Below are 27,125 nucleotides of genomic sequence, written 5' to 3'. Positions count from 1 at the left end.
AGGTATTTGTTATAGAAGCCCCAAAAGACAGACACCCCTGCACAAAGAGAGTTTAAGTAGCAACTAGCCACAGAAAAGAAAATGCCATTTTACCCACAAACTTGGGAATGAGCTGAGACACCTCTGTGGACCATAGAACCAAATAAAAACTACAGTAGAAGGGTAAAAGTAACAGTCTCACTTTGAGCACATCATCCGTTCCCGTCCAAGCTGATTTGTGGTACGAAGAGAAAATTCCCTAGATCCAGTTTGTACAGTGGGAAAAGCAAGCCACAGTCAGGCACTGAGCTTCCCCAGAGTTCTAAAATGTTTCCCAGGAAGCTCACGCAGGTCTCACCTCAAGGGAAACAATGTGGGCAATGTCATAGCTAGATCATCTGGGGTTGGGTAGAAACAAATAAAGGAGTTAGACCTTATAGCAACTAGCCTACAGATGTTGGTGGTAGCTCTGTGTTCCTGCCAGTAGTAGCATCCAATTAGAGGTAACAGCCAATGGCATATCCTACCTGCAAAGTCAAGCTGGTTGCTTCCAGAAGCATGGTAAAAAATTAAACCTGGCTTCAGTCCTTAGATGGCTAACCTCCACATTCAGCCTCAGAGCCTACCCCAAAGCCCCGCCCAGACTGGTAGACAACTACCTCAGCATATTTCAGCAAAGCTCAGGGGCTAGACCTGCCCAACCAGAGAGTTCAAACAGTGGCTTGGCTCAGCCTCAAACACCACCCCAAGGTCCCACACAGGCAGGGAGACACCTATCACTGTGTACTTCCTTAGAGGACAGACCTGCCCAACCTGTGAGGCCAAACAGGGGCTTGGCCCAGCCCCAGACCTCACACCAAGGCTCCGTTCAGGCAGGAAGGCAAGCTTCAAACACGCATTTCTATAAAACATAGCCTCTGAATCTGTCCATCTGGAATAACAACTCTGCCTAACTTCGGGGCCAGCCTGCAACCCTGCCCAACTTCAGAACCCAAATGATAATACTGCCTGGCCAGAGAACACATCCTGTGACCCAGCCCAATTAGAGGCTATCGCAGTACCCAGCCAGCAGCTCTGAATGACTGCAGAGACCAGCCAGTGGTCTTGCCAGACAGCAGAACCTAGAGAGCAGCATCATCCAACCTCAGAACCTAAAGGCAGGGGCCTAGCCACCTAGAGAACCCAACTGTAAGCCCTGCCCCCCTGGGGTCATTTCAGGCTAAACCATGCATAATCAGAGGCTAGATTTAATAGTGAAGCTCTATCTTGGCCAGAAATCACCTATAAAGCCCAGAAGAGGTTGTTGTCTCCTCAAATGTGCAGACCCCAAAGCAAATACACAAGAATGGTGAAGAAGCAGGGAATCATTATATCTCGAAAAGAAACTAATAAATTTCCAATAATGAACCCAAAGGAAACAGATCTATGAAATGACCGATGAATATTGGAATAATCCACTTAAAAAGTTCAGTGAACTACTTGAATATATAGAGGAAAATTAAAACAAATTTATTCTTATTTAAATAAATTCTACTCAAATAGAAACCGAAAGAGAATGGGGGTAGCTATACTTAGACAAAATAGACTTCAAGTCAAAAACTGTAAAAGGAGACAAAGAAGTATGTTACATAATGATAAAAGGGTCAATTCATCCAGAGGATATTAATAATTATAAATATATACATACTCAACATCAGAGGCACTTAGACTTCGAAAGCAAATATTAAAGAAAGTAAAGGGAGAGAGATTACAATACAGTAATAATAGGGGGATTCAATACCCTACTTTCAACAAAGGACAGACCATCCAGACAGAAAATTAAGAACACTGGATCTGACCAATGTTTAGTCTCTCAGACCAAATGTACCTAAAAGACATGTACAGAACACTCTACCAAACAGCAAGAGAATATGCATTCTTTTTGTGCACACAAAGAATATTCCCCAGAATAGATAATATGTTAGATTACAAAGCAAGTTTTTAAAAATTCAAGTGGATTAAATCATATCAAGTATCTTTGCTGATCACAATAGTATGAAATGAGAAATAAATAACAGGAGAAATCTTGGAAAAGTCACCAATTTGTGGAAATTAAACAATATGCTCCTGAAAAAACAATGGGTCAAAGAAGAAATCAAAAGAGAAATTAAAAATTATCTTGAGACAAACAAATACAAAAACAGAATATGCTAAAATTTATGGGATGCAGCAAAACTATTTCTAAGAGAGAAAATCACAGCATTCAGTTCCTCCCCCCGTATCTCTCTCTCTCTCTCTCTCTCTCAAATAAACAACCTACTATTATACATCAAGGAACTAAAAATAGAAGAAACTCAGCCCAAAGTTAACAGAAGAAAGGAAATGAAGATCGGAGTAGAAATAAATAAAGTATAAACTAGAAAAATGACAGGGAAAAACAACTAACAAAACTAAGGGTCAGTTTTCTGGAAAGATAAATATACTTGACAAATCCTTAGCAAGATTAAGAAAAAGAAGGGCCAGGCGCAGTGGCTCATGCCTGTAATCCCAGCACTTTTAGGAGATGGAGGCAGGAGGATCACTTGCGGTCAAGAGTTCGAGACCAGCTTGGCCAACATGGCAAAACCCTGTCTCTACAAAATACAAAAATTAGCTGGGTGTGGTGGAGCAAGCCGATAATCCCAGCTACTTGAGAGGCTGAGGCAGGAGAATCGCTTAAACCCAGGAGGGCACAGGTTGCAGTGAGCTGCGAGGCGCCATGGCACTCCAGCCTGGGAGACAGAGAAAGTCTCTATCTCAATAAATAAATAAACCAAAGACTAAAAATAAAATTAGAACTTAAAGAAGAGACACTACAAATGATACCACAAACAAATAATTGTAAGAGATGAATATGCAGATATCTGCCAACAAATTGGATAACCCAGAAGAAATGGATAAATTCCTAGACACAGATAACCTGCCAGAACTGAAATATGAAGAAATAAAATATCTGAACAGATTGATGATGGGTAAGCACATAAATCAGTAATATAAAGTCTCCCATCAGGTCAGGCACGGTGTCTCATGCCTGTAACCCCAGCACTTTGGGAGGTCAAGGCAGGCAGATCACTTGAGGTCAGGAGTTCCAGACCAGCCTTGCCAACATGGCGAAACTCTGTCTCTACTAAATTACCCCAGCTACTCAGGAGGCTGAAGTAGGAGAATCACTTGAAACCCGGAGGCAGAAGTTGCAGTGAGCCGAGATTGCACCACTGCATTCCAGAGTTGGGTGACAGGAGCGTCTCAAAAAAAAAAAAAAAATCACACACACAAGTCTCCCGTCAACCCATCAAAGAAAAATCCAGAATTTGATCACATCACAGGTGCATTCTACTAAACATTTAAAGAAAAACTAACACCAATCCTTCTTAAACTCTTCCAAAGAACAGAAGAGGAAAGAAAAGTTCTTCTTTTTATGAGACCAGGAGTTCCCTGATGCCAATGCCAGGCAAAATAAATACAAAATAATAACAATAATAATAAAAATTATAGGTCATTATCCCTGATAAACACAAATGTAAAACCCTCCACAAAATACTAGCAAACCAAATTAACAGCACAATAAAAGGATCACCCAGTATGATCAAGTAGGAATTATGCCAAGGGTTCAAGATTGGCTCAACATGTGCAAATTAACTGATGTCGTTCTGTTCACATTAACAAAATTAAGGACAAAACCATATGATCCTCTCAACAGATGCAAAAAAAGCATCAAGTAAAATTCAACACCCTTTCATGACAAAAACTCTCAAAAAATTAGGTGCAGAAGGAATGTACCTCAACACAATAAAGGCCACAAATGATAAGCCCAGAGCTAAACATCATACTCAACAGTGACAATTTAAAAGCTTTTCCTCTAAGATCAGAAAGAGGACAAAAATGCACTCTCTCACAACTTCTACTCAACTATGATAGTACTAGAAGTCCCTGCCAGAGCAACTGGACAAAAGAAAGAAATAAAAAGGCATCCAACTAGGAAATGAAGAAGTAAAAATGTCACTGTTTGCTAACAACACAATCTTACATACAGAAAACACAAAAGACTCCACCAAAGAAACAGAACTAATAAACAACTACATTAAACATGAAGGATACAAAATTAAAATGCAAAAAGAAGTGGCATTTCCATACAGTAACAACAAATTATCTGATCTGATTTAAAAAATAAATAAAACAATCTCATTAATCATTGCTACAAAACAAACAAACAAAAAAAAAAAAACAGGCTGGTGGCTCACGTCTGTAATCCCAGCATTTGGGAGGCCAGAGTGGGAGGACAGTTTGAGCTGAGGAGTTTAAGAACAGCCTGGGCAACACAGTAAGACCCCATCTCATTAAAAACAAAAATTTAACCAAGGAAGTAAAAGAGCTCTACAATAAAACTGTAAAACACTGATGAAAGAAATTTGAAGACACAAAAAAATGGTAAGATACCCAGTGTTCACAGATTGGAAAAATTAATTTAATTTTTAAATCGTTAAGATGTTCAAACTACCCAAAATTATCTACAGATTCAATGCAATCTCTATCAAAATACTGATGTCATTTTTCACAGAAATAGAAAAAAAGAAAAAAAACCCTAAAATTCATTAGGAATACCAAGAAACCCCAAATACCCAAAGTAAACTTGAGATGAAAGAACAAACCTAGAGACATCATACTGCCTGATTTCAAACTATATTACAAAGCTAGGGTAATCAAAATAGCAAGGTACTGGTGTAAAAACAGAAACACAGACCAATGGAATAGAACAGAAGGCGTGGAAATCAACTCATACATTTATACTCAACTGATTTTTGTCAAAGGTGCCAGGAACACACAATAGAAAAGGATAGTTTCTTCAAAAAATGGTGCTGGGAAAACTAGATAACTACATGCAGAAGAATGAAATTGGACCATTACCTCACACCATATACAAAAATAGGTCAAAATGGACTAAAGACTTAAACATAAGACCTGCATTATACAACCACGAGAAGAAAACACAGGGGGAAAACTACATGTCATCAGTCTGGGCAATGGTTTTTTTTGGACACAGCACCAAAGGGACAGGCAACAAGAGCAAAAATTAACAAATGGGATTACATCAAACTGAAAATGTCTGCATAGCAAAAAATACAATCAGCAGAGTGAAGAGAAAAGCCATGGATTGGGAAATAATATTTGCAATCTGTATATCTGATACGGAGTTAATATCCAAAATATATCAAGAACTCTAATAACCCAATAGCAAGAAAACTCAATTAAAAAATGGACATGCCAGGCACAAGTGGTGCACACCTGTAGTCCCAGCTATTTGAGAGGCTGAGGCAGGAGGATGGCTTGAGGCCAGGAGTTTGACTCCAGCCTGGGCAACAGAGTAAGACCTTCATCTCTTGGGGGGGGAAAAAAAACCCAGAGGGGACAAAAGACCTGAACAGATATTTCTCAAAAGAAGACATATGAATGTCCAACAGATAAATGAAAAAGGTGCTTGACATCCATAATCATCAGGAAAATGCAAATTAAAGCCATAATGAGATAACAATTCACACCTGCTAGAATGTCTATTACCAGAAAGAGAGAAAAAAAAAGTTTTGGTAAAGAAGTGGCGAAAAGGGGAGCCTGGTACACTGCTAGTGGGAACATAAATTAGTACAGCCATTATGGAAAAGGGTATGAAGGTTCCTCAAATATCTAAAAACATTCTGGGACAATGTTTTATTAAAAGAGAAGAAAAGCAAAAAATTTTAACTAAAAAAAGAAAGAAAAAATATAGAAACAAAATTACCACATGATCCACCAACCCCACTTATGTGTATATAGTCAAAGGATGTGAAATCAGTATGTTGAAGAGTTATCTGCACTCCAATGTTAAGTGTAGCTTTATTCACAATAGCTTAGTTATCAAATCAACCTAAGTATCCATCAATAAATTAATAAAGAAAATGTCTCATATATAGGCATACCTTGGAGATACCGTAGGTTCGATTTCAGACCACCACAATAAAGCAAATATTGCAGTAAAATGAGTAACACAACTTTTTGTTTCCCAGTGCTTATACAAGTTATGGTCACATCATACTGTGGTCTATTAACTGTGTAATAGCATTATGTCTAAAATGAGTGTACATACCTTAATTAAAAAGCACATTATTGCTAAAACGTAACAATAATCTGAGCCTTAAGCAGGTCATATTCTTTGCTGATGGAGAATCTTGCCTCGATGTTACTGGCTGCTGACTGACCACGGTAGAGGTTACTGAAGGCTGGGATGGCTGTAGCAATTTCTTAAAATAAGACAACAACGAAGAGTGCCACACAGATGGCCTCTTCCTTTTATGTGAGATTTCTCTATACCATGTAATTTTATTTGATAGAATTTAGAACTTCTTTCAAAATTGGAGCCAGTCCTCTCAAACCCTGCCAGTGCTCTATCAACTAAGTTTATGGACTATTCTAAATCCTTTGTTTTAATTTCAACCATGTTCACTGCATCTTCACCAGGCGTAGATTCCACCTTAAGAAACCACATTCATTGCTCATCCTTTAAGAAGCAACTCCTCATTTGCTGAAGTTTTTGCTTTTTTTTTTTTTTTTTGAGACAGGGTCTCCTTCTGTTGCCCAGGCTGGAGTGCAGTGGTGTGATCACAGCTCATCGCAGTCTTGACCTCCTGGACTCAAGTGATATTCCCATTCAGCTCCCTGAGTAGCTAGGACTACAGGCACGTATCACTAAACCTACCTAAATTTTTTTCAGAGATGGGGTCTATGTTGCTCAGGCTGGTCCTCAAACTCCTGGCCTCAAACGATCCTCCCACCTCAATATCCCAAAGTGTTGAGATTACAGGCATGAGCCATCATGCCTGGCTCTGCTAAAATTTTACCCTGAGATTGCAGCAATTCAGTCACATCTTCAGGTTCTACTTTTAATTCCAGTTCCCTTGCTATTTCTACCATATCTGCAATTACTTCCTCTACTGAAGTCATGAACCCTTCAAAGTCATCTGTGAAGGCTGCAATCAACTTCTTCCAAACTCTTGTTAATGTTGATATTTTGACATCCTCCCATGAATTACAAATGTCCCTAATGGCATCTAGAATGGTGAAACCTTTCCAGTGGTTTTCAATTTACTTTGTCCAGATCCATCAGAGGAATCATTATCTATAGCAGTTATAGCCTTATGAAATGTATTTCTTAAATGATAAGACTTAAAAGTTGGAAGCATTCCTTGATTCATGGACTGCAAAATGAATGTTGTGTTACAGGCATAAAAACTATATTAATCTCCTTGTACATCTGCATCAGAGCTCTAGTGTGAACAGGTCACTGTCAATAACAGCAATATTTTGAAAGGAAATCTTATTTCTCAACAGAAGGTCTCAATAGTGGGCTGAAAATATTCAGTAAATGATGCTATAAACAGAGGTGCTGCCATCAGGCTTTGTTTTTCCATTCGTATAGCACAGACAGAAGAGGTTTCGCGTAATTCTTAAAGACTCTAGGATTTTCAGAATGGTAAATGGGCATTGGCTTCAACTTAGTTACCAGCTGCATTAGCCCCTAACAAGAGTCAGTCTGTCCTTTAAGCCAGGCACTGACTTCTCTCTAACTATAAAAGTCCTAGATGGCATCTTCTTCCAAAAGAAGGCTATTCCATCTACTTTAAAAATCTGTCCTTTTGTGTAGCCACCTTCATCCATTATCTTAGCTAGACCTTCTGGAAAACATGCTGAAGCAAGTGCTGAATGACGTAGAAGCTTCAGCATGTTATCCAGAAGATCCAGCTTCACCTTGTACTTGTAGTTTACGGAGAAGGCTTCTTTCCTTGAACCTCAGGGACCAACCTCTGCTAGCTTCAAACTTTAATTCTGCAGCTTCCTCACCTCTCTCACCTTTCATGAAATTAAGACGAGTTAGAGCCTTGTTTTAGACTAGGCTTTGGCATAAGAAAATCTTGTGGCTAGTTTGATCCATCTAGACCACTCAAACTTTTTCCACATAAGCAATAAGGCTACTTCGCTTTCTTATCATTCATGTGTTCAATGGAGAACGTTTAGTTTCCTTTGGACCTTGTCCTTTGCATTTACAATTTGGTAAACTGTTTGGTACAAGAGGCTTAGCCTTCAGCCTATCTTGGCTTTCGACATGCCTTCCTTACTAAGCTTAGTCATTTCTAGCTTTTGATTTAAAGCAAGAGATATGCAGCTCTTCCTTTTGCTTGAACACTTAGAAGACACTGTAGGGTTGTTAAACTGTCCTAATTTCTATATTGGTTATGTCTCAGTGAATAGGGAGGTCTGAGCAGGAGAAATACAGGGGAATGGCTGATTGGTGTTGTAGCCACAGTACACAATTTATTGACTAAATTCAACGTCCTACGTAGGCACAGTTCATGGCACTCCAAAACCATTATAATAACAACAAAGATCACTGATCACAGACGACAGAAAAAGTTTGAAATATTGTGAGAATTACCAAAATGAGACACAGAGACATGAAGTGAACACATGCTGTTGGAAAAATGGTGCTGACAGACTTGCTCAACAAAGGGTTGCCACAAAGCTTCAATTTGTAAAAACTGCTGTATTTGCAAAATGCAACCTAGCAAAGCACAACAAAAACGTGTATGCTCGTATATACACTGGAGTATCAGTCAGCCTTAAAAAAGGAAATCTTGTCATTTGCAACAACACGGATGAACCTGGAGAACATTACAGTAAGTGAAATAAGCCAGTCATAGACAAATATTGCATGATCTCACTTATGTGTGGAATCAAATACAATTGAAATCAAAGAAACAGAGAATAAAATGGTATTTGCCCAAGGCTGGGGACAAGATGAGAAGGGAGACATTGGTCAAAGAGTACAAAGTTTCAGTTAGGAGGAATACATTTCTGATATCTACTGCACAGCTTGGTAACTATCTTTAATAATAGTGTATTGTATATTTCAATATTGCTAAGAGAGTACATTTCAAATATTCTTACCACAAATATGCTACATATTTGAGGTGATGGATATGTCTAGTTTGACTTAATCATTGCACGTTGTATACATATAACATTACTTTGGACCCTATAAATATACACAATTTTAATGTGTTAAATTACAATTTAAAAATTTTAAAGAGAATTTGGCCTGGCAAGGTGGCCCACCCCTGCAATCCCCAGCAGTTTGGGAGGCCAAGGCAGGCGGACCACTTGAGGTCAGGAGTTCAAGACTGGCCTGGCCAATATGGTGAAACCCCATCTCTATTAAAAACACAAAAATTAGCCAGGCGTAGTGGCATGTGCCTGTAGTCCCAGGTATTCGGGAGGCTAAGGCAGGAGAATCACTTGAACCCGGGAAATGGAGGTTGCAGTGTGCAGAAATCACACCACTGTACTCTAGCCTGGATGACAGAGCAAGACTCTATCTCAAAAAGAAAAAAAAAAAAAAACTAAAAAGAATTTTATTTAGAATTTTCAACTTTACTTTTTTCAAAGCTATATACAAAATGAGAGAAAGAAAATACAGAAACAAAGAGACAGACAAAAGGTACGAGCAAGAGACTGAGACGAAGGAGCAGAGGCTAAAAGGCTAAACTGCAAGGTCCCAATAACACCTTTTAAACCTACAGATCCAATAATGCTGAAAGCTAGCTCTATTTCTTGAACTTCCTGGGAGATGAGCCAAAAAACATGCTGTTTTGTTTAAGTGAACTTAAGTGAGATTTCTCTCACTTTGAACTAAGACAATGTTATTTTCAGATACCTACAATAATCATTTAATAAGAATCTATTAAGTTACGCTAAGACAGTTCAAAGTCTAACACAGTTCAAAGTAAGAGAACTAACAGTATCTGAAACACAGCACTAAATACAGAATACATGAAATATACTAAACTAATATCTGAAATACATATTTTAACAGTTTTAAGTGTGGGTAAATTTATACTTTCAATATTCTGTACTCTGTGAAACATTTAAAATTTGAGAATGCATTATAACAAAAATGTTATTCAAAGTTTGGTGGAAAAACTGAATTTAGATAAATGTCAAAAAAAGGAGAAAAAAGACAATCTAAAGAATAAATTAAAGAAAATGAAACAATACTAATTTGCCTTGAACATAACATGCATTTAAAAACTTTAACACAGAATATCCAATTTCCCAGTACCTGTTTCTTCATTAACTCCTTTTGTCTACCATTAAAAATTCCAATGTTTTAAGCAAAGATTATGAAGAAATAAACATTCTAATAAATAAAGGAACTTAAAATGTGTTAAATTTGTCATCATTATCATGTCTGGGTAAAAACAAGTTTAAAAACTCCCAAGTCTCTCATTTTCTACTCGCTTTATTTCCCTTTAATAGATTACTATCAAAATCACCTTGGTGAAGGAGTTGAGCTCGATAGGCTGGAAGGGAAGTTGTAAGAAAGGTATGGAGTCGAACAGCCAAAAGAAATTTTAGTCCACATTCATCAAGAGTTTCTCCACCTGCAATGGGAGAAAGGGGAAGCAACGTATTTTAAAAAAAAAAAATTGTAAGCAAAAGAACACCAAATATAGGCATATAACATTCTTAACCTGACCCCCCAAAAAAAAGTTATCAGTCTAAAATATTTTCTAACATTTATCTTTTTCTACACAATTTTACATTACAGAAAAAACAGTATAAACAATTGGAAAAAAAAAAGAGAATAAAGAGAGTCTGATACTCTTTAGAATCTGACCTCTTCTGATTGAAATCTTATTTAAATTGTGACTGATTTTTGAACAGTTTAACCTTTTCTGTGGCACATGTACAGTAATATCTTTAATCAATACGGTTTATTCAAATCATACATCCACCCCAGTAATCTGCTGTTAACAATGGAAGAAATAGTTCTATGGTGGGAGGGCCTGGTATTTTTTCCTTGAAGCAAAAACTAAAAACATAAAACACCTATAACATATCACATCAAAAATAGTATCTACTAGTAATATCGCTAAAAGTGTCAAGATTCATAACCAACTTAATTTTTCTTAAATTTAATTTTGTTATATTAAATTTACCCTAAATTTTCCTTTCAAGCTTCGTTCAAAGGGATACTGACATATATATGGTCCACAAGGCTCAATTGGTTCATTTCAGAACTTGAGATTTGATGGGAAACTGTTCATAACTCAGCAGTGTTTTTTTTAAAATGCTCTCTGGGTGAGGAAAAGATCTAATTACATTATGCTTTTCTAGGTAGGAGTATACACTAATGCTAATTTAAAAAAAAAAAACTCAATGTTTTAAAAACTGAATTATAATTGTTAATAGTGGATTATTACAAAATGAGGGAAAAAAACCAGAAATCACCTTTTACTTTTAGGTACCTGAAATAATTGTTTAATAAGAATCTGTTAAATTTTGCTAAACTAAGAAAGATTCAGTTGGATCTCTTATAATACTAAGCAGACAATTAGTAAAAATGACCAGCATAAGGAGTCTTTGTGCACTTGCTCATAGTACTATGATTTATGGGATAAATAGTGCATATTAAGAGTTTACTGTTTATGATAGTCTGGGGGGGAAAAAGTTAAAACTGTTGTGAAGGTAGCAAGGATGTTTCCAAAAAAAACCTTAATTGTATTTTTTTTTTTTAAGAGACAGGGTCTTGCTCTATTGCCCAGGCTGTAGTGCAGTGGCACAATCAATTCACTGCCGCTTCAACCTCCTGGGCGCAAGCATCATTCCACCTCAGCCTCCTGAGTAGCTAGGACTACAGGCATGAGGCACCATATCTTGCTAATTTTTTTTTTGTTTTCATAGAGATGGGGGTCTCATTATGTTGCCCAGGCTGGTCTTAAACTCCTGGGTTCTAGTGATCCTCCTGCCTCAGCCTCCAAAAGAGCTGAATTTACAGGCATAAGCCCCTGTGCCTAGCTAATGGCATCATTTTAATAATAATTATTTAAAATTATTTTCTGTGAAAATAAGTAAAAATGTTATCAGCATGGAGTTTAGTTTTACCTTGGCTTCTGTCTCGGCTTTCTCCAATATCAGTGCTTGTTGTTGCAATTGTATCTGCTAAGGCCATCAAAGACATCTGTTCCATCCGGCTGAGTCCTGGTAAACTAGAATGAAGTAAGTGGCCAGAAAGAACCTGAGCATGCTCAGGTCCAAAGTAAGTTGGACTGTATTGTGAAAGGTCAATAACTCTAGGCTTTGTATTTTCTTCATCTGTCTCTAACATATGAGTATCAGTCATTACAGGTTGAGTCTGAAAAAGCTCATCATAACTTTCTTTTGATAACTGGTTTGATTTACTTACGGTACTCTCATTACCAGATTTCTCCAAAGATGAGTAACAGCTATCATCATCTGCTGCAAGTAAGGCATATAAAGGAAGTGGAGGAACAGAATCTATTTCTGTGTAATCTGTATTTTCAGTCTTGTTGAATGCCTGGGGGTCTCTGGTAGTGCTTCCACTAGCACTGATTGTGAGAGACCTAAGGCGGCGTTCATGATTAGATTCAGCTTCATTCAAAGCCACAACTTCCCCAGCAATGCACTTAACAAGATGGGACAATATGGCCTTGGCTCTCCGAACTTTACCAAGATCCATGAGTTCCAAAAGCTGCAAGGGATGATACTGAGGTAGAGTCGGGGAAAGTACATGAGCTGCTTCAAAAAGACCTGAATCTTCCATATCCACTGAAGGATCGAATGCAGTTTTCTTTCCACAGATTTTCTGTGCAAGACTGGTCATGGATCGAGTCAGAGTTTTCTTTGGAGGATGTAACCCAGAACTGGAGTTACTCTGTTTCATTAAACTTGTTATAGATGGAGTGCTCCCACTGTATGAATCTGTTATAACAGGTTCTTGTTTAGAAGATGGCTGCCATTGGGAATACACATGCATTTCACAGTCCATTCCTACCACAAGGATGCCATCCCGGACCCACGATAAAGAAACAGGAAAAGGTGGGGAGCCATCTACAGAAGAAACCAGGTCCACACTTCGTAATAGTACAAATTTAGAAAGGGGCACAACTTTAGTACTCTCCCAGAGAGGAAACGCCAGGCTTTCCTTAGCAGTCTGGTCTTGTACCTTGCCAGCCAGGGGTCCATACATAAAAAGTTTTGATCCAATTCCTACAGTCAGGATATGAGAACCATCTTCTCTAGACATCCAATCTAAGTGAACTAAATGCTTTGTGTTTGATGTGATATTCTCTTTACTAGATAAATATATCTCTTGTTTATTATAGGCCACTAAATTACTGTCAACACTAATGCCAGAATCCAATACTGTGCTTAACTCATCCAAATGAATTGTCTGTTCAAGGACCCAACATGAACCTCCTGTTGACTCACATTCGAAAATACTTACATGCATCACAAAGTCCTGGGAAGATCTACTATTAGATGCAGGCTGCTTATAAGCTACTGCTAAACGATTTGTATGTGCACAGCTAACTTCTATAGGCCTACCAGGTACAGTTATACTACTATTGCTCTGAAGTCCATCTTCAATAAGTAATGGCCATTCTTCCCAAACATATGCAAGATCAATTTTTCCATTCTTTGATGTGGCAGATTGTCCATCTGTTACTCTGCATCTCCAGAATCTTACTTTCTCATCTGAACATGAAGTTGCCAATAAATAAGGAGCACTGCATGCAGGATATATAGAAGATGAACTCAGATGTCCTAAAATAAAAATAATCCATTAACAAAATGTCAAATTTGGTTAAATACTTCTGTTTTTATGTACTTAAGATTTTAGTCTTTTTGTATTAACTACTGTTAAGAGCATGACAGCCTATATTTATTTAAGAAGAGGCAGCAAGAATAGTAAGAAAGAGGCTTTTAATGACATCAGAAAGGTATAAAAAAGAAAGGATCACCAAAACCTAGAGTTTAAAGGGAACTCTGAGATAATTTACTTCAATTCTTGAAGGTTAAACATCTTGGGCCTAAATCAAACAACTTCGGCATAGGCAGAATTTAAAAACTTGAATTCTAGTCAATCCAGAATTTGTTTCACAGCTCTTTGCTAGTTTTATACATTATAAATCTAATTTTAAAGCTATCAATGCATTTTTTTTTTAATTTGTCAACACTCACTGGCTCCTTCTCTTTTACATTTTTCAATATAAATGTGAATGGCCTATGTTTACTCAAGTACTGAATGGTCACTTTACAGGGCCCTTGATGATTGAGGTATATTTGCCATAACAAATGCTGAGAAGATTTCTAATTAGAACTTAACATTTGCTGAGACTTAAAGTAATCATGCACTATTAGTTTTCTAAAACAGGGGCCTTGATTTTAATTTTTGATTAGTATTCTTGATACTCCAGAACAGTGGTTCTTGACCTTTTGCATGCATAAGAATCACTTGAAAGGCTTGTAAGACCAGGCCACTGGGTCCCATCCCAGAGTTTGAGATACAGTAACCCTGGGTGGCCCAAGAAATGGGGTGGCCCATTTCTAACAAGTTTCCAGGATGCTGATGCTGCTGGCCTGGGGACACTTTGAAAACCACTGCTCTAGAATAAGGATAATAAATATATAGCAGAAACCATACAATCAGAATCATGGCTCCAGGAAGCTATTGCCAATACCATCAAAGTTTGCAAATAAGGGACAACTCAGTTACCATCTCCGCTCTAGAAACTGTCCCTTTGTCTTCCCAAAAGACAAACGAAATGTGTTTTAGAAATCAATATTTAAGACTAGAACTGGCTGATAAATGTCAGAGTAATCTGAAAACATAATGAGAACTATAAGTCTTCAATTTAGGGTACTTGAATATTATTATTTCCATTTCTGGTTCTGTGTGGATTTAAGAGGTAGTCGCAGCACCTATTTTTAAATACCTGGTAAATACGCATGTGTTACAAAATTAGTCTCTTTTCATAAAATTTACAAACCTGCTGATGGCTTAATACTTATTATCTCAACTCCTTCTGGCAAATGCAATTCTTGGCTATAAACCATTTCTGAAAACAGAGTCAACTTGCTGGTACTCTGGAGATTTGCTCTGCAAGCCTGATACTTTTGTGAAAAAGGAGATAGGATCTTCTCTGGAGAAGAAGAATAATGTTCTTCTGGCTGCCAAACTGCTTCAGATAATTTTGTATCTACTTTTTCATCTATAAAACATAAGAAAAGAACCAAAAACTGAGGCAGGGGAGCCCTACAAATATTACGATTGCTACATTTCACAATCCGAAACTGCCTTGTAAAAGAGAAAATAGTAAACATATAAATATGATTCTTCACATAAAGAAAATAAGAAAAGATTTTTAAATTAATTGAATAATCTACAGTTATCACCATTTAATGAGAATGGCTTTAAGAAATATGTACCAAATTATCTAATTTTGTGTAATTTGTTAACTTATGCCTATTAAAATTACACACACACACAAAAGACTCACCTAATGAGACAGGAATTGATTTTAGATGTAAATTCCACATGTGTAATAGTGAACGGTTGTCTTGAGTGCATTCTATGACAATTAGGTAGAACTTCTCAGAAAATCCATTAGGTGAGCTGCCTGTTGGTATTAACGATATTTTTCACTGTTAATATGTATAAAAGAGACAACTTGCTAAATATGCCAAGTTAAAATAATTGGACTTTAAAAAAAAGAAAATTAAAAACTTTTACCTAAGGCTTCAAATACAAGTGGTATTATAAAATATATTCAAATCCTTTACCATACAAATTTGTATTAACTTAAAATTTTTACAATAATATGTATGCTATTTCATGTTTGAATTGACAGGTTTAGAGTCATCATCATCAAATTGTTCACAAAGATTAAACCATATGAAGCAGAAAATTTCTAAACAGATAGGAACTATGCAATATATACTTAAACTCAACATATTATGATGAAATGGTGGTGCCAAACATTTTTCAAATGAGTAGGGTCCATAATGGATGATGACTTCAGGATATTTATCCAATGGCCAAATTATAAGTATTCATTATAAAACGTATCATTCAAGAAAATTTGTCTTCGCCCAAATTGCAGTTTAAACAGCAAACAAGTTGCTCAAAATAAACATATCCTTTTAAAATACATCAGAAAAAATCAATGACTTATTATCGCCTGAAAAAACCTTTTTAACAAGAGATTTTAATCCAAATTTTCTTCATTATAAGTTATTATTCACTATGTGCACAATTAGGTAAACGAAAATTACAGTATAAAAACAAAATAAATCACAGAACATGTAAAACATGAGAAAGCAGGTATAGAAGGGCACAAAGACTTTGCCCTTTTATAAATCTGCATAGGAAAAAAAAAAAAATGGTAACCATAAATGTTTTAAATCATCTTGTATTGACAGCCTAAATGAAAAGGTAACTTTGGTAATGTATTCTAAGTTAGGCATCCAAAATACAGAAATTAAGAGAAAAGGAATGATAAAGATTATAACAAAAGAAAAAAGAATAGAAATCAATCCTAGTTTTGATAATTTCACTAACAACAAAAAATGCTCCAATACTGAAAATATTTGTAAAACATTTTTCTTCTTCATAATAGAGCAAAAGAAATGAAATCATAACTCCTTAGGTATTTTCTAGGAAACTCTAATAATGAACATAATAGTTTTTGGGTAAAAGTAAAAATTTCCTGAATATTTTAAGAAAAATCGTAGCCTTAAAGAGAGAAAAAAATACATTAAAAATTGAAGAATCCGAAAGAAGAAAATATTAGAATACGTGAAGATCATAGAAAAACTCAACCTTATGCAAAGGAGAGTAACTTCTTTTAAAACTTTTAAAGAGACTTAAATTGTTAACAACATTAACATGTTCATTAATATTTTAATATGAAAAGAAAGGATATTTTTGTTTACACAATAAATAATCCTATGTCTTATGTCTGATATCTTTAATCCCCATTTTTAGCATATTTCCACCATGTTCAGAGTTAAAAAAACACATAAAGTGTATTTGCACAGCTCATTAATTCAGGGAAAACTGATAGAAGACTTAAAGCAATGGTAAGAAATTAGATGTCAACATAAAAGTGCAGAACTCTAAGAAGTACTTCTCATAAAAGAAGAAAAATGGAAAAGGTGGCAGAAAGACATGATGTACAAGAGGAGAAAAAATTCTGAACAAATGCAGAAGATATTTAACATTTGAATCTTGATAACTTCTTTGTGTAACGGGCATATACTGTATAATTGATTTATAAGACTGTGATCCTCAAGAATGCCATTTTTGAGTTTGGTTTGGCTCTATAATCTCAAGTGATGACCAAGAGATTTTAGCTTTATTTTACTCGGTGTGCCTTCATGTAAAGTAATAATGTTGATGAGAGGAGTTTAACGACATTTTAAAACCTGTTTTACTATAAAAACATTAATTAAGACAATTAGTTTTTAAATTAAGGACTTTCTAGCTTGAAGTTTTAAGCTACTTCTTTAAATTATAAATTTTCAAAAGGCAGGAGGTCCATAATATCCAAATGGATGGGTAGGACCCCATCCATGCAAAAAGCTCTCACATGTTAATAATAAAGCATTTCTATTTTAATGCAGTTTAAAAAACATAAAACCAAGATGCCCCTTTAATTTTGTTCATATTTCTTACCTGGTTAAGAATAAAAAGATACTCACATTTATGATAAATATTTAATAAACAAACTTACTCCAAACAATTTTTACTTCAAACAGACAATGTGAAGCATTTCACCAATTCATCTTTATTAACTGCCTAACATACTGTACATAGTATTTCTCATTCCATAAACACTTCTTCCTTACCTGCATTAGATGAAATGTTGTCTTTGCCAAGGTTTTTCTTCTCAAGGTTATTCAAAATGAAGTCTTCTTGAAAAACATGAAGCAGTTGGGTTTTTCTCCCATGCTGAATATAAATACATATCAACGTAAGTTGACCTATGTGTTATTTACCTAATGCTAAATAACCAGAAAAATAATACTTCATAATGAGATATTTAAAGGCAGAATAAGATTCAAACGTTCAGCAGAATGTAAGTGTATGGTACCTCCATTAGATTAAACAGATGAATATAAAAATTTAGGTCAAGATCATTTGCTTTCATTACAACAAGTCTTTATAAGTAAGAAATAATATCCACCAGTTTTTATTTAGCCACAAATTGGAACCTAGTTTTCTTTCCAGTGATTTTCATAACCAAGGATGAGGAACCTAACACCACTTTATTAAATCTAATGGTAATATGATAATATTTTTATAATATGTTTGAGTCAAAGTTTGAAATTTATTTGGTTGTGAATATAGTAATGAGCATTATAATTTGTTTTCTAGTCTGAAGTCTAGAAAGTAAAATATACAATAGTATGTTATCTATTATGTGATGAGTTAATTTCTGAATCTACTTTACCTGTAAATATATAGCAAATTATCAAATTACATTAATATATAGATTTTATGCAAAATGCTTTCATAAACTTTTTAAAATATACCTCCCCCCCAAAATTAATACTTACAAGTTTGGTAATGGGATCTAATGCAATAATGCATCCTGGCCTGGCTGTTGATTGTTGACTGACGATGTTAAAGACTTCACCAACATATTTCTGTTTTTTTAAAAAATTGATAATTTACTAAACAATTCATATGCAAATAAGAGTAACAAAATTTCAGGCATAACAGATAAATAACAATAAAATTCAAGTGGGCTTAAATATAGTCCCTTTCAACTATAAAAATACTAGGTCTTCAGTCTTTATAGGAAGTAACATACAAATGAAAAAGCATTACAGCTCAGTTGGTACAGAGAAAAACAAAAGCAATGCTTGATAACCGTTAAGGGAAAAAAATTATATCAATAAATGTAAAAAACTGATTTCAATCTCCTGGAAATGTTCTAATAATTAGTGCTTTTTAAACATTAATTTTGAGGTAGGAAGGATAGAGCTAAAGAAACAAGATTCCATACTATTCAAGTATGCTGATTTCTTGAGCCATTCATGTCCTGACTGCATTAGTTAAGGTCACACTGCTAAATTCAGTGGTCTATTTTCAAATCTTTACAGTACTTGCTTCATCAGCAGCATCTGATCTTGGTAATCATTCCTTCTCCCTCCTTGAAATACTTTTCTCTTTTGCCTTCCATTATACGCCACATTCACCCTTGTATTTCCACCCTACTTTTAACAGAGCTTTCCAGCATTCAATCTTTAATTTTTTTTAACTTTCATTGTAGGTTTGGGAGTACGTGTGCAAGTGTGTTATACAGGTAAACTGATGTCACAGGGCTTTGTTGTACAGATTATTTCATCATCAAGGTACTAAACCTACTACTCAACAGTTATTTTTTCTGGTCCTCTCCCTCCTCCCACCTTCCACCCTGAAGAAGTCCCCAGTGTCTGTTGTTCCATTCTTTGGGTTCATGAGTTCTCATCATTTAGCTCCCACTTATAAGTGAGAACATGCAGTATCTGGTTTTCTACTCCTGTGTTAGTTTGCTAAGGATAATGGCCTCCTTAAAGAATGGCCTCCATAAAGAAGTTGCTTTATGAATGCCAGCTCCACCCATGTTCCTGCAAAATACATCATTTCATTCTTTTTTATGGCTGCACAGTATTCCATGGTGTATGTGCATCACATTTTCTTTTTTTTTTTTTTTTTTGAGACAGAGTCTCGCTCTGTCGCCGAGGCTGGAGTGCAGTGGAGCGATCTTGGCTCACTGCAAGCTCTGCCTCCCGGGATCACGCCATTCTCCTGCCTCAGCCTCCCGAGTAGCTGGGACTACAGGTGCCTGCCACCACGCCCGGCTAATTTTTTGTACTTTTTTAGTAGAGATGCGGTTTCACCGTGTTAGCCAGGATGGTCTTGATCTCCTGACCTCGTGATCCACCCGCCTCGGCCTCCCAAAGTGCTGGGATTACAGGCCTGAGCCACCGCACCCAGCCACACCACATTTTCTTAATCCAATCTGTTACTCTTTGTCACTCTTGGGCATTTGGGTTGATTCTGTCTCTGCTATTGTGAATAATGCTGCAATGAATATTTGCATGCATGTGCCCTTATCACAGAATGATTTATATTCCTCTGGGTACATAGCCAGTAATGGAATTGCTCGGTCGAAAGGCAGTTCTGTTTTTAGCTCTTTGAGGAATCACAGTACTGCTTTCCACAATGGCTGAACTAATTTATACTCCCATCAACAGTGTGTAAGTGTTCCCTTTTCACTACAACCTCACCAGCACCTGTTTTTTTGTTTTTTGACTCTTTAATAATAGCCACTCTGACTGGTGTGAGATGGTGTCACACTGCGGTTTTTATTTGCATTTCTCTAATGATCAGTAATACTGAGTTTATCATATTTGTTGCCACATGTATATCTTCTTTTGAAAAGTGCACATGTCCTTTATCCACTTTTTGATGGAGCTGTTTTTCTCTTGTAAGCTTGTTTAAGTTCCTTATAGATGTTGGATATTCAGACCTTTCTCAGAGGCACAGGTTGCAAATATTTTCTCCTATTCTGTAGGTTGTCTACTTACTCTGTTATGATTGCTTTTGATGTCTTTGTCGTGAAATCACTGCCCATTCCCATGTCCAGAATGGTATTGCCTAGAATTGTCTTCCAGGGTTTTTAGAGTTTTAGGTTTTACATTTAAGTCTTTAATCCATCTTGAGTTGATTTCTGTGTATGATACAAGGAAGGGATCCAGTTTCAATTTTCTGAATATGGCTAGCCAATTCTGCCAGCCCCATTCATTAAATAGGGAATCCTTTCCCCATTGCTTTTGTCAGGTTTATCAAAGATCAGAGAGTTGTAGGTGTGTTATATCTGGATTCTCTATTGTGTTCCATTGTCAATGTGCCTGTTTTTGTATCACTACTCTGCTGTTTTGGTTACTGTATCCCTGTAGTATAGTTTGAAGTCAGGTAACATGATACCTCAAAGCTTTGTTCTTTTTTTTTAGGATTGCCTTGGCTACACACGCTCTTATTTTGGTTCCATATGACTTTAAAAATAGGTTTCTCTAGTTCTGTGAAGAATGTTGTTGGTAGTTTGATAGGAATAGCATTGAATCTGTAAATTGTTTTGGGCAGTATGGCCATTGTAATGATACTGATTCTTCCTATCCATCAACATAGGATCTTTTTCCCATGTGTTTGTGTCTTATCTGATTTCTTTGAGCAGTGTTTTGTAATTCTTATTGTAGAGATCTTTCACTCCCCACGGATAGCTGTATTCCTATGTATTTTATTCTTTTTGTGGCAGTTGGGAATGGGACTGTCTTCCTGAATTGGTTCTCAGCTTAGCTGTTGTAGGCGTATAGGAATGCTAGTGATTTCTTGTATATTGATTTTTGCATCCTGAAACTTTACTGAAGCTGTTTATTAGATCTAGGAGCTTTTGGGCCAAGACATAGGGTTATCTAGATATAGAAACATGTCATGTACAAACAGTGATAGTTTTACTCCCTGTCTTCCTATTTAGATGCCCTTTATTCCTCTTTCCTGATTGCTCTGGCCAGCACTTCCAATAAAATGTTGAACAGGAGTGGTAAGAGAGGAAATCTTTGCCTTGTGTCAGTTTTCAAGGGGAATGCTTCCAGCTTTCGCCCATTCAGTATGATGTTGGCTGCGAGTTTGTCAAAGATGGCTCTTATTATTCTGAGGTATGTTTCTTCAACACCTAGTTTATTGAGAGTTTTTAACATGAAGGAATGCCGAATTTTATCAAAAGCCTTTTCTGCATCTATCGAAATAATTATGTGTTTTTTGTCTGCAGTTCTCCTTATGTGATAAATCACATTTAATTTTCGTATGCTGAACAAAACTTGCATCCTGGGAATTAAGCCTACTTGATCATTGTGAATTAGCTTTCTGATGTGCTGCTGGATTTGGTTTGCCAGTATTTTGTCAAGGATTTTTGCATTGATATTCAGAGGATACTGGGCTTTCTTTTTGTGTGTCTGCCAGGTTTTGTTATCAGGATAATGCTGACCTCAAAAAATTAGTTGGGGAGGAGTCCCTCCTCCTCAATTTTTTGGAATAGTTTCAGTAGGAATGGTACCAGCTCTTCTTTGTGCATCTGGTGGAATTCAGCTATGAATCCCTCAGACCTTGGGTTTTTCGGTTGGTAGGCTATTTATTACTGATTCAATTTTGGAGCTCGTATTGGTCAGTTTGGGGAATCAATTTCTTCCTGGTTCAGTCTTAGGAGCGGGTATGTGTCCAGGAATTTATCCATCCCTTGTAGGTTTTGTAGTCTGTGTCCATACAGGTATTTGTAGTAGTTTCTGATTATTGTTTTTATTTCTGTAGAGTCAGTGGTAACATCCCCTTGGTAATTTCTAATTGGGTTTATTTGGATTTTCTCTTAGTTAGAAATGTATCTGTCTTATTAATTTTTTTCAAGAAACCAATTCCTGGAATTGTAGATCTTTTGAATGGTATTTTGTGTTTCAATTTCCTTCAGTTCATCTCTGATTTTGATGATTTCTTATCTTCTGCTACCTGTGGGGTTGATTTGTTTTTCCTTCTCTAATTCTTTCAGTTGTGACGTTAGGTTATCAATTTGTGATCTTTCTGACTTTTTGATGTGGGAATTTAGTACTATAAATTTCCCTCTTGACACTGCCTTAGTTGTGTCCCAGAGATTATGGCATGTTGTATCTTCATTCTCATTACTTTCAAAGAACTTCTTGGTTTCTGCCTTAATTTCACAGTTTACCCAAAAGTCATTCAGGAGCATGTTTTTAATATCCATGTAATTGCCTGGTTTAAGCTATTTTTTAAATCCTGACTTCTATTTTTATTGTACTGTGGTCCAACGGTGTGTTTCATATGATTTGGGTTCTTCTGCATTTGCTGAGGATTGTTTTATGTCCAATTATGTGGTCCAATTTAGAGTATGTGCCATGTGGCAATGAGAGGAATATCTATTCTGTTGTTTTGGGTGGACAGTTCTGCAGCAGTCTGTCAGATACATTTGGTCCAATGTTGAGTTCAGGTCCTAAATATCTGTTAATTTTCTGCCTACATGATCTAATACTGACAGTGAAGTATTGAAGTCTCCCACTATTATTATGTGGGAGTCTATGTCTCTTTGTAGGTTTCTAAGAAGTTGCTTTATGAATCTGGGTGTTCCTGTGTTGGTTGCATGTATATTTACCATAGTTAGGTCTTCTTGTTGAATTGAACCCTTTACCATTGTGTAATGCCTTTCTTTGTCTTTTTAAAATCTTTGTTGGTTTACAGTCTGGTTTGCCTGAAATCAGGATGGCAACCTGGCTTTTTTCTGATTTCCATTTACTTGGTAGATTTTTCTCCATCCCTTCATTTTGAGCCTATGGGTGTCATTACATGTGAGATGGGTCTCTTGAAGACCACATACGACTGTTTTTTTAAATCCAGTTTGCCACTCTATACCGTGTACGTGAGGCATTAAGCCTGTTTACATTCAAGGTTAGCACTGATATGCGTGGATCTGATTGTGTTATTGTGTTGTTAGCTGGTTATTATGCTGGCTTGTTTGTGTGGTTGCTTTATAGTGTTACTGGTCTGTGTATTTAAGCGTGTTTTTATATCAGGTGGTAGTGATCTTTCCATTCAATATTTACTACTCCCTTCAAGACCTCTTGTAAGGCAGACTCCCTCAAAATTTGTTTATCTAAAAAGGGTCTTATTTCTTCTCACTTAGGAAGCTTAGTTTGGCTGGATATGAAATTCTTGGTTGAAGACTTTTTTTTCTTTAACGATGTTGAATATAGGTCCCCAGTCTCTTCTGGAGAAATATGGAACACTTCACAAATTTGCATGTCATCCTTGCCCAGGAGCCATGCTCATCTTCTCTGTATTATTCCAATTTTAGTATATGGTGCTGCTGAAGTGAGCACACATTCAATCTATCACTTCTTAAGATGGTGTCTCTCTCTGTTGTCCAAGGCTGGAGTGCAGTGATGTGATCTTGGCTCACTGCAACCTCTGCCTCCCAGGTTCAAGCGATTCTCCTGCCTCAGCCTCCCGGGTAGCTGAGACTATAGGTTCCTGCCACCACATCTGGCTAATTTTTATATATTTAATAGATGGGGCTTCACCATGTTGGCCAACCTTGTCTCAAACTTCTGAACTCAAGTGATCTGCCTGCCTTGGCCTCCAAAACGGCTGGGACTACAGGCACGAGCCATCGCTCCTCCTCGCCTTTTCTAACTATAGTCTCACCCTTGACAATCTTACCGACTTCCACAACTTTAAATTTATATGCTGACAACTATTGCATATCTTCAGGCCAGACCTTCCTCTGAACTCCAGATACTAACCTACTATGTCTTTTGGCTCTCAAACAAGCATCTCAAAATTAACATGATTAAAGCCAGACTCTTGAATTTCCCTGTCCCTCAAAACCTGTTACTCCTACATTCTTCCACATCTCAATTTACAGCAATTCTATTCTTCCTAATATTCAACAATGAACCTTGGGAGTCCTCTTTTTTTCTCACACACATACCATATCCAGTTCATTCATAGCTATTCAATGTTCTAAACATCATCTTGAATTTGGCCATTCTTATCATCTCTGCCGTTACCACTAGCTACATTCTAAGCTCCTTTTTTCCCTCTCCTAGACTACTGTAATTGGTTCCTAAATTGGTCTCTTTAGATCTACTTCTGCATCCCATGGCTAATCTATATAGCCACCAGAGGAATCATTTAAAACTTCAATCATTTCATACCTCTTCTGTGGTTTCCATGTTATTCAGAGTAAAAGCTGAAGTAACCACAATGGCCTATCAGCCTTCATATGACCTGGCCAGGCTAACTTTCTGACTTTATCCCTGACTATTTTCCACCTCACATGCTCTTCTCTAGCCACGGTAGCCTTATTGCTGTTCCTTTACATACTGTATTAGTCTGTCTTCACACTGCTATAAATAAATACTTGAGACTGGGTAATTTATAAATAAAAGTTTAACGGACTCATAGGTCTACATGGCAGGGGAGGCCTCAGGAAACTTACAATCATGGTGGAAGGTGAAGGAGAAGTAAGACCTTCTTCACAAGGTGGCAGGAAAGAAACCACGCAGGGGAAACTGCCACTTTTAAAACCATCAGATCTTGTGTGAACTTGCTCACTATCAGGCAAACAGCATGAGGGAAACGGCCCCCATGTTCCAATCACCTCCCACCAGGTGCCTCCCTTGACATGTGCAATTACAATTCGAGATGAGATTTGGGTGAGCACACAGCAATAAACCATATCAATTCACACAAGCCCCTCCCAAATCCCCTTTTCACATTCCAAAACCAATCATGCCTTCCCAATAGTCCCCCAAAGTCTTAATCCTTCCAGAATTAACCCAGAAGTCCAAGTCCAAAGTCTCATCTGAGACAAGGGAAGTCCCTTCTGCCTATGAGCCTGTAAAATCAAAAGCAAGTTGGTTACTTCCAAGATACAATGGGAGCACAGACATTGGGTAAATGTTCTGTTTCAAATAGGAGAAACTGGCCAAAACAAAGGGGCCATGGGCTCCATGCAAGTCTGAAACTTGGCCAGGCAGTCATTAAATCTTAAGCTCCAAAATCTCCATTGACCACATGTCTTACATCTAGGGCACACTGACACACAGGTGGGTTCCCACGGCCTTGGGAAGCTCTGCCCCTGTGGCTCCTGCAGGGTACAATGCCTGTGGCTGCTTTCATGGGCTAGTGTTGAGTGCTTACGGCTTTTCCAGGCACATGGTGCAAGCTGTCAGTGGATCTACCTTTTTGGGGTCTGGAGGATGATGGCCCTCTTCTCCCAGTTTCATGAGGCAAGCCCCAGTAGAATTTTGTGGGACACTCCAACTCCACATTCTCCTTCTGCATTGCCCTAGTAGAAGTTCTCCATGAGGGCTTTGCCTCTGCTGCAGACCTCTGCCTGAACATGCAGCTGTTTCCATACATCCTCTGAAACCTAGGTGGTTGCTGCCAAGCCTCAACTCTCATCTTCTGCTCACCCACAGGCCCAACACCATGTGGAAGCCACCAAGGCTTAGGGCTTGCACTCTCTGAAGCAAAAGCCCGAGCTGTACCATGGCCCCTTTTAGCCATGGCTGGAGCTAGAGCAGCTGGGAGGCAAGGCACTGAATCCCAAGGCTGCACAGAGCAGCTGGGTCCTGGGCCTGACACATGAAACCAGTTTCCCTCCTAGGCCTCTGGACTTCTGATGGGAGGGGCTGCCATGAAGATCTTTGACATGCCCCAGAGACATTTTCCCCATTGTCTTGGCTATTAACATTCAGCTCCTGGTTACTTATGCAAATTTCTGTAGCCTTTGAATTCTTCTCCAGAAATGGGTTTTTCTTTTCTACCACAGGGTCAGGCTGCATATTTTCTAAACCTTTATGCTCTGCTTCCCTTTTAAACGTAAGTTAACATAAATTTCAATTTCAAGCCATCTCTTTATAAACACATATAACCGAATGCATTCAGAATAAGCCAGGTGATCTCTTGAACGCTTTGCTGCTTAGAAATTTCTTCTGCCAGATAACCTAAGTCATCTCTCTCAAGTTCAAAGTTCCACAGATCTCTAGAGCTGGGCCAAAATGCCACCAGTCTCTTTGCTAAAGCATAACATGAGTGATCTTTGCTCCAGATCCCAGTAAGTTCCTCATCTCCATCAGAGACCACCTCAGCCAGGACTTCATTGTCCATATCACGATCAGCATTTTGGTCAAAGTCATTCAACATGTCTCTAGGAAGTTCCAAACTTCCCCACATCTTCCTGTCTTCTTCTGAGCCCTCCAAACTATTCCAACTGCTGCCTGTTACCCAGTTGCAACGTTGCTTCCACATTTTTGCGTTATCCTTATAGCAGTGCCCCACTCCTGGTACCAATTATCTGTATTAGGCTGTTTTCACACTCTATAAAGAAATACCTCAGACTGGGTAATTTATAAATTAGTTTAATTGATTCACAATTCTACACAGCTCAGGAGACCTCAGGACTTACAATCATGGCAGAAGGCAAAGGAGAAGCAAGCACCTTCTTCACAGGTATCAGGAGAGAGCACATGCACAGGGGAAACTGCAACTTTTAAAACCATCAGATCTTGTGAGAACTCCCTCACTATCATGATAACAGAATGGGAGAATTGCCCCCATGATCCAATCACCTCCCACCCACGTCCCTCCCTCAACATGTGGGGATTATAATTGAAGATGA

General features: G+C 37.4%; 1 protein-coding gene and 1 non-coding gene across 6 annotated transcripts in view; both read right to left on the bottom strand.

The window, feature by feature from the left end:
- Window positions 1–27,125, bottom strand: part of DMXL1 (Dmx like 1) — a 175,984-nt gene that overhangs the window by 87,420 nt on the left and 61,439 nt on the right. For all 5 annotated transcript variants that reach the window (XM_025388442.1, XM_025388446.1, XM_025388447.1 and 2 more), the window contains 6 exons: window positions 18,448–18,537; window positions 17,737–17,839; window positions 15,387–15,506; window positions 14,877–15,098; window positions 11,968–13,650; window positions 10,356–10,463 (listed from right to left, as the gene is read on the bottom strand). In XM_025388442.1, the coding sequence (XP_025244227.1) occupies window positions 10,356–10,463; window positions 11,968–13,650; window positions 14,877–15,098; window positions 15,387–15,506; window positions 17,737–17,839; window positions 18,448–18,537 (2,326 nt within the window). The remainder of the gene's footprint in view (window positions 1–10,355; window positions 10,464–11,967; window positions 13,651–14,876; window positions 15,099–15,386; window positions 15,507–17,736; window positions 17,840–18,447; window positions 18,538–27,125) is intronic.
- LOC112627165 lies at window positions 23,710–23,817 on the bottom strand. Its single transcript, XR_003120034.1, has one exon. It is a non-coding gene; the product is annotated as a U6 spliceosomal RNA (small nuclear RNA).

The sequence above is a fragment of the Theropithecus gelada genome, chromosome 6 (genome assembly GCF_003255815.1).
Source record: "Theropithecus gelada isolate Dixy chromosome 6, Tgel_1.0, whole genome shotgun sequence".
Taxonomy (NCBI): Eukaryota; Metazoa; Chordata; class Mammalia; order Primates; family Cercopithecidae; genus Theropithecus; species Theropithecus gelada.
This window is presented reverse-complemented; position numbering and strand designations above follow the sequence as displayed.